Source organism: Heptranchias perlo, unplaced genomic scaffold (genome assembly GCF_035084215.1).
Source record: "Heptranchias perlo isolate sHepPer1 unplaced genomic scaffold, sHepPer1.hap1 HAP1_SCAFFOLD_1552, whole genome shotgun sequence".
Classification (NCBI taxonomy): domain Eukaryota; kingdom Metazoa; phylum Chordata; class Chondrichthyes; order Hexanchiformes; family Hexanchidae; genus Heptranchias; species Heptranchias perlo.
Genome location: NW_027138809.1, coordinates 1 through 11523, shown reverse-complemented (window position 1 = coordinate 11523; position 11523 = coordinate 1). Strand labels below are relative to the sequence as shown.

At 54.9% G+C, this 11523-nt stretch overlaps 1 protein-coding gene across 1 annotated transcript; it reads right to left on the bottom strand.

Annotated features, from left to right (window-relative positions):
- Positions 1-1223: 1223 nt before the first annotated feature.
- On the bottom strand, positions 1224-9858 carry LOC137309246 (GTP-binding protein REM 2-like). Its single transcript, XM_067977506.1, has 6 exons — positions 9780-9858; positions 9603-9687; positions 9389-9561; positions 5884-5957; positions 3638-3845; positions 1224-1503 (listed from the first exon to the last, which is right to left on the bottom strand). Exons 1-6 carry the CDS (start codon positions 9856-9858, stop codon positions 1244-1246), a joined length of 879 nt encoding a protein of 292 aa, XP_067833607.1. The 3' UTR covers positions 1224-1243.
- Between the last annotated feature and the right edge of the window lie 1665 nt (positions 9859-11523).

Genomic DNA, 11523 nt, shown 5'->3' with positions numbered 1-11523 from the left:
AGTCACTAATAAATCCAATGGGGAATTCAGGAGAAACTTCTTTCCCCAGAGAGTGGTGAGAATGTGGAACTCACTCCCACAAGGAGTAGTTGAGGGGAATCGTGGAGATGGATTTAAGGGGAAGCTCGATAAACACATGAGGGAGAAAGGGATAGAAGGAGATGGTGAGAGGGTGAGATGGAGGAGGGAGGGAGGAGGCTCGTGTGGAGTATAAACACCGGGATAGACCTGATGGGCTGAACGGCCTGTTTCTGTGCTGTAGACGCGATGTAATTGAGTGAATTGGCAAAGTGTGTGCCAATGGGTCGATGGTCATGGCTGGATCAGCAATGGGAAGCCTCCCTCCCATAATTGGGGGTCCCGAACCTTTGGGTGGGCCCGCCAACCCCTGCCCCCCCCCAAAAAAATTTTTCCGATGGGGAGAGAGGTGGACTCCTCATCCGCAAGACGGACACCCTCGCTGGGGCTGGGGTCGATCGGAGCGGAGACCCTTGAACACAGTGCGAGGGGGGGGTACAGAGATGGGGAGGGGGGAGGCCAGAAACGAGGGCAGAAGAGTTTCAAGCATAAAACAACGAGCACGCAACCAGGCCGGTAAATGTGTCCGAGGCCCGTTTCAAGGGCAGGATCGGAAGGAAAGCAGAGAAAATATGGGGGTCTCGGGCGGGCCGGGGGGGTGGGGGGGCGAGGGAGGTGCGTGGAAGAGAGAGAAGAGGAGGAGATGAGGCGGACGGAGACGGGGGTGGGCGAGGGGGAGGCTGGAGGCGAGGGAGAAGGGTTTCACAAGACAATACAAAACCAACGAGCACGCAACCCGTCCCCACAATGCCTTCGTAGCCCCGTTTAAAGGGGAGGGTGAGTTGCCTTGAAGGAGGGGAGGAGCGGTGAGGGGGGGGCGCGCAGAGGATGAGGAGGGAGGGGGAGATTAGCGGGGAGAGGCAGAATGAGATATCAAAACGACGAGCCCACACTCGGCGTTCGAGGCCTGCTTTAAGGGACGGACCAGATGCCTTATGCGGGGCGCGGGCAGCGGAGTGAGGGGGCAGAGGGTTTGCGGGAGTGGGAGGGAGGATGGAAATGGGGGACGGAGGGAGGTCTATCATGGCAAATGCGTTCCCCAATCGGAGGATTCCAGTGAGTCCCTGGACGGAGAGATCAAGGCCTGGGCGCCTCGAAGAGGAGAGACCCCAACTCGCTCGGTTTCAAACGCACTCCTCCCTCCCGCCCCCGCCCCCCGCCCCCGTCACAGGACGCTGAGGTCGTGGCAGGACTTGGATCTCTGTCGGAAGATGCCCCGATAATTCCCTCCCACCAGACTCCGCAAGAAACGCTTGGCCCTCTCGGTCAGGCTCTCCCTCCTCCCGCCTCCCCTCCCGCCTCGGCCGGAGAGCCTGAGGCGGAGCTGGCGCACCACCCCCTCGAAGAGCTCCCGCGTGTTGTGCCGCAGGGCGGCCGAGGTCTCGATGTACTTGCAGTCGACGGAGGCGGCCCGGGAACGAGCGTCTGAGGGAGAGAGAGGGTCAGGGGTCAGAGACGGTCAAGCATCCACTCATCAACACCCCTCACATCGGCCCCCGCCCATCGCCCGGGGGGCAGGGTTAGATACAGAGTAAAGCTCCCTCTACACTGTCCCATCAAACACTCCCAGGGTCAGGTACAGGGTTAGATACAGAGTAAAGCTCCCTCTACACTGTCCCATCAAACACTCCCAGGGTCAGGTACAGGGTTAGATACAGAGTAAAGCTCCCTCTACACTGTCCCATCAAACACTCCCAGGGTCAGGTACAGGGTTAGATACAGAGTAAAGCTCCCTCTACACTGTCCCATCAAACACTCCCAGGGTCAGGTACAGGGTCAGATACAGAGTAAAGCTCCCTCTACACTGTCCCATCAAACACTCCCAGGGTCAGGTACAGGGTTAGATACAGAGTAAAGCTCCCTCTACACTGTCCCATCAAACACTCCCAGGGTCAGGTACAGGGTCAGATACAGAGTAAAGCTCCCTCTACACTGTCCCATCAAACACTCCCAGGGTCAGGTACAGGGTCAGATACAGAGTAAAGCTCCCTCTGCACTGTCCCATCAAACACTCCCAGGATTAGGTACAGGGTTAGATACAGAGTAAAGCTCCCTCTACACTGTCCCATCAAACACTCCCAGGGTCAGGTACAGGGTTAGATACAGAGTAAAGCTCCCTCTACACTGTCCCATCAAACACTCCCAGGGTTAGGTACAGGGTTAGATACAGAGTAAAGCTCCCTCTACACTGTCCCATCAAACACTCCCAGGGCAGGTACAGGGATGGATACAGAGTAAAGCTCCCTCTACACTGTCCCATCAAACACTCCCAGGGTCAGGTACAGGGTTAGATACAGAGTAAAGCTCCCTCTACACTGTCCCATCAAACACTCCCAGGGCAGAGCACAGTTTAGAGGGACCTCCCCAGTTGTAGGAGTGTGAGAGAGAGAGGTTAGAGGGACCTCCCCAGATTCAGGAGTGTGAGAGAGAGAGGTTAGAGGGACCTTCCCAGATACAGGAGTGTGAGAGAGAGAGGTTAGAGGGACCTCCCCAGATACAGGAGTGTGAGAGAGGGGGTTAGAGGGACCTCCCCAGATACAGGAGTGTGAGAGAGAGAGGTTAGAGGGACCTCCCCAGATACAGGAGTGTGAGAGAGGGGGTTAGAGGGACCTCCCCAGATACAGGAGTGTGAGAGAGAGAGGTTAGAGGGACCTTCCCAGATACAGGAGTGTGAGAGAGAGGGGTTAGAGGGACCTCCCCAGATACAGGAGTGTGAGAGAGAGAGGTTAGAGGGACCTCCCCAGATACAGGAGTGTGTGAGAGAGGGGTTAGAGGGACCTCCCCAGATACAGGAGTGTGAGAGAGAGAGAGGTTAGAGGGACCTTCCCAGATACAGGAGTGTGAGAGAGAGGGGTTAGAGGGACCTTCCCAGATACAGGAGTGTGAGAGAGAGGGGTTAGAGGGACCTCCCCAGATACAGGAGTGTGAGAGAGAGGGGTTAGAGGGACCTCCCCAGATTCAGGAGTGTGAGAGAGAGAGGTTAGAGGGACCTCCCCAGATTCAGGAGTGTGAGAGAGAGAGGTTAGAGGGACCTCCCCAGATACAGGAGTGTGAGAGAGAGGGGTTCGAGGGACCTCCCCAGATTCAGGAGTGTGAGAGAGAGAGGTTAGAGGGACCTCCCCAGATACAGGAGTGTGAGAGAGAGAGGTTAGAGGGACCTCCCCAGATTCAGGAGTGTGAGAGAGAGGTTAGAGGGACCTCCCCAGATACAGGAGTGTGTGAGAGAGAGGTTAGAGGGACCTCCCCAGATACAGGAGTGTGAGAGAGGGGGTTAGAGGGACCTCCCCAGATTCAGGAGTGTGAGAGAGAGAGGTTAGAGGGACCTCCCCAGATACAGGAGTGTGAGAGAGAGAGGTTAGAGGGACCTCCCCAGATACAGGAGTGAGGGAGAGGGGTTAGAGGGACCTTCTAATTATTGAAAAGCAAGATTCAACATTCCGTGAAGGATTTGGGATTGACCAAGAGTTGGAGAGTGTGGAGCGTTGGAGATGACATCTCCCTTGGCCCCGCCCATTCCCCCTCCCCCAATTCCCCCCATTCCCCCCCTCCCCCCGCTCACCTTCCACTGTGACCTCTCGTGACCGGACCAGGTCTGTCTTGTTTCCCACCAGGATGATGGGAATGTCCTGGGATGGCCTGGTTGCCTGGAGCTTGGCCCTCAGCTCGTCCGCTCGCTGGAAACTGACCCGGTCGGTGACGGAGAAGGCGATGATGTAAGCGTCTCCCAGCTCCAGGCAATTCTCCTGCACCCAATCACTTGCCCCCTCCTCCCAAGGAGGAAAAAAAAAAGAACACGTGATTGGTTTATTCCCATCGGCCATGTCCCCGCGTCCAATACCGGATGAGCAGAAATTCCCCTCCAACTGAATGCTGGGCAGTCCGAAGACAAGAACATAAGAAATAGGAGCAGGAGATGGCCATTCGGCCCCTCGAGCCTGCTCCGCCATTCAATCAGATCATGGCTGATCTTCGACCTCAACTCCACTTTCCCCGCCCGATCCCCGTATCCCTCGATTCCCCGAAAAATCTATCGCTCTCAGCCTTGAATATACTCAACGACTCGGTATCCACAGCCCTCTGGGGTAGAGAATTCCAAAGATTCACAACCCTCTGAGTGAAGAAATTCCTCCTCATCTCAGTCTTGAATGGCCGACCCCTTATCCTGAGACTATGCCCCCCTAGTTCTAGACTCTCCAGCCAGGGGGAAACAGCCTCTCAGCATCTACCCTGTCAAACCCCCTCAGAATCTTATATGTTTCAATGAGATCACCTCTCATTCTTCTAAACTCCAGAGAGTATCGGCCCATTCTACTCAATCTCTCCTCATAGGACAACCCTCTCATCCCAGGAATCAATCTAGTGAACCTTCGTTGCACCGCCTCTAAGGCAAGTATATCCTTCCTTAGATAAGGAGACCAAAACTGTACACAGTGCTCCAGGTGAGGTCTCACCAAAGCCCCGTACAATTGTAGTAAGACTTCCTCACTCTTGTACTCCAATCCCCTTGCAATAAAGGCCAACATACCATTTACTTTCCTAATTGCTTGCTGTACCTGCATGTTAACTTTCTGTGTTTCTTGTACGAGGACACCCAAATCCCTCTGAACACCAACATTTAATAGTTTCTCACCATTTAAAAAAAGTCTGTTTTTCTATTCTTCCCACCAAGGTGAATAACCCCACATTTCCCCACATTATATTCCATCTGCCACCTTCTCTCCCACTCACTTAACCTGTCTATATCCCTTTGCAGACTCTCTGTGTCCTCCTCACAGCTTACTTTCCCACCGAGCTCGATTTTAAGATTCTCCCCATCCTCGTGTTCAAATCCCTCCATGGCCCTCGCCCCCCTCCCTCCCTATCTCTGTAACCTCCTCCAGCCCCTACGACCCTCCGAGATCTCTGCGCTCCTCCAATTCTGGCCTCTCGTCCATCCCCCCCGATTTCCATCGTTCCACCATTGGCGGCCGTGCCTTCAGCTGCCCGGGGCCCTGAGCTCTGGAATTCCCTCCCTAAACCTCTCCGCCCCTCTCTCCTCCTTTAAGACGCTCCTCAAAACCTCCCTCTTTGACCGAGCTTTTGGTCACCTGTCCGAATATCTCCTCATGTGGCCCGGGGTCTGATTTACGCTCCTGTGAAGGCCCTGTAGAGATGGGAATTGTTGTCATTGACAAAACGTTCCCCCAACCCTTGACTTCCCCATTTCTGAGGGGTACGGGGTAGGGCTAACAGGCCCCATCCTCCCCCCCCACCTCCCCGTATCGGCCAAGAGGCCTCCTCCAAGACCGGTGGCCACTCCCACCTCCATCGCTGCCTCCCTATTCCAGTTTGGCTCGTTTGGCCTCACTCCTCCCCGCTCTCTCCGAGACAGAAGGTCACGGGTTCGAGCCCCCACTCCAGAGACTCGAGCCCCAAAATCCAGGCCGACACTCCCCGGTGCCCAGCGCCGAGGGAGCGCCGCACTGACGGAGGGGCCGTCTTTCGGGATGGGACGTTAAACCGAGGGCCCCGTCTGCCCCTCTCAGGTGGACGTAAAGGATCCCACGGCCCACTATTCTCCCTGGTACCAACATCACTAAAACACAGCGTAGGCCCTGGATGAAGCCTGGGACTTTCCTGCTCTGTTTGTGCGGGGGCTCAGTCCCAAACCATCTCAGCACAAAAGGGAGCCTTGGACCCTTCACACCCATCTTCCAAATGAACTATTCCACCTCAGTTGGGAGAAGGCTGGAGCACAAGGTCGGGACGGGAAGAGAGCATGTCAAGACGCCATTTTGAGAAAGGTCAAAGTTCAGCAGCACCCACCTGCTCCCAAATATCATAGACCACCAGAGTGACCTCCTCTTCATCCACAGTGAGCGTCCGTTCATACCTATCCTCTGTGGAGAGAATTCATCTCAATCGTTAGTCAGTCAGAGTAAAGCTCCCTCGACACTGTCCGGACAAACACTCCCAGGGTCAGGTACAGGGTTAGATACAGAGTAAAGCTCCCTCTACACTGTCCCATCAAACACTCCCAGGGTCAGGTACAGGGTTAGATACAGAGTAAAGCTCCCTCTACACTGTCCCGTCAAACACTCCCAGGGTCAGGTACAGGGTTAGATACAGAGTAAAGCTCCCTCTACACTGTCCCATCAAACACTCCCAGGGTCAGGTACAGGGTTAGATACAGAGTAAAGCTCCCTCTACACTGTCCCGTCAAACACTCCCAGGGTCAGGTACAGGGTTAGATACAGAGTAAAGCTCCCTCTACACTGTCCCGTCAAACACTCCCAGGGTCAGGTACAGGGTTAGATACAGAGTAAAGCTCCCTCTACACTGTCCCATCAAACACTCCCAGGGTCAGGTACAGGGTTAGATACAGAGTAAAGCTCCCTCTACACTGTCCCATCAAACACTCCCAGGGTCAGGTACAGGGTAAGATACAGAGTAAAGCTCCCTCTACACTGTCCCATCAAACACTCCCAGGGTCAGGTACAGGGTTAGATACAGAGTAAAGCTCCCTCTACACTGTCCCATCAAACACTCCCAGGGCAGGTACAGGGTTAGATACAGAGTAAAGCTCCCTCTACACTGTCCCATCAAACACTCCCAGGGGCAGGTACAGGGTTAGATACAGAGTAAAGCTCCCTCTACACTGTCCCATCAAACACTCCCAGGGTCAGGTACAGGGTTAGATACAGAGTAAAGCTCCCTCTACACTGTCCCATCAAACACTCCCAGGGCAGGTACAGGGTTAGATACAGAGTAAAGCTCCCTCTACACTGTCCCATCAAACACTCCCAGGGTCAGGTACAGGGTGAGATACAGAGTAAAGCTCCCTCTACACTGTCCCGTCAAACACTCCCAGGGCAGGTACAGGGTTAGATACAGAGTAAAGCTCACTCTACACCGTCCCATCAAACACTCCCAGGGTCAGGTACAGGGTTAGATACAGAGTAAAGCTCCCTCCACACTGTCCCATCTAACACTCCCAGGGTCAGGTACAGGGTTAGATACAGAGTAAAGCTCCCTCTACACTGTCCCATCAAACACTCCCAGGGTCAGGTACAGGGTTAGATACAGAGTAAAGCTCCCTCTACACTGTCCCGTCAAACACTCCCAGGGCAGGTACAGGGTTAGATACAGAGTAAAGCTCCCTCTACACTGTCCCGTCAAACACTCCCAGGGTCAGGTACAGGGTTAGATACAGAGTAAAGCTCCCTCTACACTGTCCCGTCAAACACTCCCAGGGCAGGTACAGGGTTAGATACAGAGTAAAGCTGCCTCTGCACTGTCCCATCAAACACTCCCAGGGTCAGGTGCAGGGTTAGATACAGAGTAAAGCTCCCTCTACACTGTCCCGTCAAACACTCCCAGGGTCAGGTACAGGGTTAGATACAGAGTAAAGCTCCCTCTACACTGTCCCATCAAACACTCCCAGGGTCAGGTACAGGGTTAGATACAGAGTAAAGCTCCCTCTACACTGTCCCATCAAACACTCCCAGGGTCAGGTACAGGGTGAGATACAGAGTAAAGCTCCCTCTACACTGTCCCATCAAACACTCCCAGGGTCAGGTACAGGGTTAGATACAGAGTAAAGCTCCCTCTACACTGTCCCGTCAAACACTCCCAGGGCAGGTACAGGGTTAGATACAGAGTAAAGCTCCCTCTACACTGTCCCATCAAACACTCCCAGGGTCAGGTACAGGGTTAGATACAGAGTAAAGCTCCCTCTACACTGTCCCATCAAACACTCCCAGGGTCAGGTACAGGGTTAGATACAGAGTAAAGCTCCCTCTACACTGTCCCGTCAAACACTCCCAGGGTCAGGTACAGGGTTAGATACAGAGTAAAGCTCCCTCTACACTGTCCCATCAAACACTCCCAGGGTCAGGTACAGGGTTAGATACAGAGTAAAGCTCCCTCTACACTGTCCCGTCAAACACTCCCAGGGTCAGGTACAGGGTTAGATACAGAGTAAAGCTCCCTCTACACTGTCCCGTCAAACACTCCCAGGGTCAGATATAGGGTTAGATACAGAGTAAAGCTCCCTCTACAATGTCCCGTCAAACACTCCCAGGGTCAGGTACAGGGTTAGATACAGAGTAAAGCTCCCTCTACACTGTCCCGTCAAACACTCCCAGGGCAGGTACAGGGTTAGATACAGAGTAAAGCTCCCTCCACACTGTCCCATCAAACACTCCCAGGGTCAGGTACAGGGTTAGATACAGAGTAAAGCTCCCTCTACACTGTCCCATCAAACACTCCCAGGGTCAGGTACAGGGTTAGATACAGAGTAAAGCTCCCTCTACACTGTCCCATCAAACACTCCCAGGGTCAGGTACAGGGTTAGATACAGAGTAAAGCTCCCTCTACACTGTCCCATCAAACACTCCCAGGGTCAGGTACAGGGTTAGATACAGAGTAAAGCTCCCTCTACACTGTCCCATCAAACACTCCCAGGGTCAGGTACAGGGTTAGATACAGAGTAAAGCTCCCTCTACACTGTCCCATCAAACACTCCCAGGGCAGGTACAGGGTTAGATACAGAGTAAAGCTCCCTCTACACTGTCCCATCAAACACTCCCAGGGTCAGGTACAGGGTTAGATACAGAGTAAAGCTCCCTCTACACCGTCCCATCAAACACTCCCAGGGTCAGGTACAGGGTTAGATACAGAGTAAAGCTCCCTCTACACTGTCCCATCAAACACTCCCAGGGTCAGGTACAGGGTTAGATACAGAGTAAAGCTCCCTCTACACTGTCCCATCAATCACTCCCAGGGCCTGTGGGCACTCGGGGGCTAAATTTGGGCTTCATGAGTTCAGGGTGGGAGGAAATCTACCATGGTTCCTGCTCTGTGATGGCTGTGCACTGACTCCCCCGTGAGGGGGGGGGGATATCGGTGATGGGACGCACCCTCCCACTGTCGAACAGCGGAGCCGCGGCACACCCTCCCACAGTCGAACAGCGGAGCCGCGGCGCACCATCCCACAGTCGAAGAGCGGAGCCGTGGCGCACCCTCCCACAGTCGAAGAGCAGAGCCGTGGCGCACCCTCCCACAGTCGAAGAGCAGAGCCGTGGCGCACCCTCCCACAGTCGAAGAGCAGAGCCGTGGCGCACCCTCCCACAGTTGAAGAGCGGAGCCGTGGCGCACCCTCCCACAGTCGAAGAGCGGAGCCGTGGCGCACCCTCCCACAGTCGAAGAGCGGAGCCGCGGCGCACCCTCCCACAGTCGAACAGCGGAGCCGCGGCGCACCCTCCCACAGCCGAACAGCGGAGCTGCGCCGCACCCTCCCACAGCCGAATAGTGCGACACATTCACCCACCTGCGTGCTCAAGGTCGCTGGAGAAGCTCTCCTTCAGCCCCCCGAAGACCCTGGCCAGGGTGGTTTTGCCCACTCCGCTGTCCCCGAGCAGGACCACCTTGTGGGTGAGGCCGCCAGGGTCGATGGAGAGTTCGGAGGTGGTGGACGCGGGGGAGCAGCTCCCCCCGGGGTCCGGGGAACGGGCACGGCTCGGGTACAGAGTCTGGAGTCGGGACAGTCGATAACGGAGAGCTGCTCGGTCAGACCCCTGGATCGTCGGGTCTGTGGTCGGAGGGAAAGGGGCATCGAATTCCTCCGACCGTCCAGGCTTGCCCGCCTCTCCCTCCTACCCAGGGGCATCGTGTCGCTGTGAGGGGAGAGAGAGAGGGGGAGAGGGAGAGAGAGGGAGGGAGGGGGAGGGAGGGGGAGGGAGGGGGAGGGAGGGGGAGGGAGAGAGATATAAAAGGAGAGAGAGTTCGTTGTAATTTCATTCTCACCATTTCCTCTCTGCATTCCCGGATACACGGGGGGGGGGTGGGGGGGAGGGTCCCAGGACGGTGCCCAGGGTGGGGGGAGGGTCCCAGGACGGTGCCCAGGGTGGGGGGAGGGTCCCAGGACGGTGCCCAGGGTGGGGGCAGGGTCCCAGGACGGTGCCCAGGGTGGGGGGGCAGGGTCCCAGGGACTAGCTGGATTGCTCTTGCGTTGAGCCAGCACGGACTCGATGGGCCAAATGGCCTCCTTCCGTGCTGTAACCTTTCTGTGATTCCATGAAGGGCGGGAGAGATATTATCACCTGAGGGGGGAGAGAGAGAGAGAGCGAGTGAGAGAGAGAGAGACACGGAGAGAAAGAGCTGGCAAGAGAGATGAAAGGAGACGAGTCCCCCTCCGAGAGATCCTGCTGACTCCTCGATTCACAGTGGGTTTTACCTCGATTTACAGTGGGTTTTACCCGGTGCATCTGATGCTCAGACAGCCAGAGTCCGACTACACCTCATCGTGGGAGGCCTGCCTGGCTCGCAGCTCCCAGCGGATCTGTCCAGCTCCATCTAGACACACACACACACACACACACACACCCCGACAGACAGACACAGACAGGTACATACACACCGACAGACAGACACAGACGCACAGATATACAGACAGGTACATACACACGGACAGATAGACAGACAGACAGATATACAGACAGGTACATACACGGACAGCTAGACAGACAGACAGACAGGTGCATACACGGACAGCTAGACAGACAGACAGGTGCATACACACAGACAGACACACACACACACACAGTCAGGTACACACGGACAGATATACACACACGCAAATACACCGACAGGTAGACAGACTGGTGCATACACATAGACAGACACAGATACATATGTACAGATAGACAGACATACAGGTACATACATACGGACAGACACACGCACACACACACGGACAGATAGACAGACATGTACATACACATAGATAGACACACACGGACAAGTACACACACACAGAGGTCACACACACACACACACACACACACACATGCGGACAGACACACACGCACAGATACACAGGTACACACACAGAGGTACACACACAGTGGTACACACACAGACACATAAATGCACTCACAGGTATAGACAGACACACACAGACAGGTACACAGGTATAGACAGACACACACACACAGGTACACAGTATAGACAGGCACACACACACAGGTACACAGGTATAGACAGGCACACACACACAGGTACACAGGTATAGACAGGCACACACACACAGGTACACAGGTATAGACAGGCACACACACACAGGTACACAGGTATAGGTACACAGATACACACACACACAGGGGTACAGGTACACAGGTATACACACACACACACACACACAGGTACAGGTACACAGGTATACACACACACAGGTACAGGTACACAGGTATACACACACACACACACAGGGGGTACAGGTACACAGATACACACACACAACACACGTACAGGTACACAGGTATACACACACACACACACACACACACAGGGGTACAGGTACACAGATACACACACACACACACAGGTACAGGTACACAGGTATACACACACACACACAGGGTACAGGTACACAGATACACACACACACACAAGTACAGGTACACA

What these genes read in the sequence shown, in the direction of transcription:
- LOC137309246 (XM_067977506.1), bottom strand. Translation starts at nt 9,858, where the DNA reads ATGAAATTACAACGAACTCTCTCTCCTTTTATATCTCTCTCCCTCCCC. An exon ending in TCCCTCCCCCTCCCTCCCCC is followed by an intron (nt 9,688 to 9,779) that starts TCCCTCCCTCTC and finishes CAAGCCTGGACG; the next exon opens with GTCGGAGGAATTCGATGCCC. An exon ending in CAGCTCTCCGTTATCGACTG is followed by an intron (nt 9,562 to 9,602) that starts TCCCGACTCCAG and finishes TGCCCGTTCCCC; the next exon opens with GGACCCCGGGGGGAGCTGCT.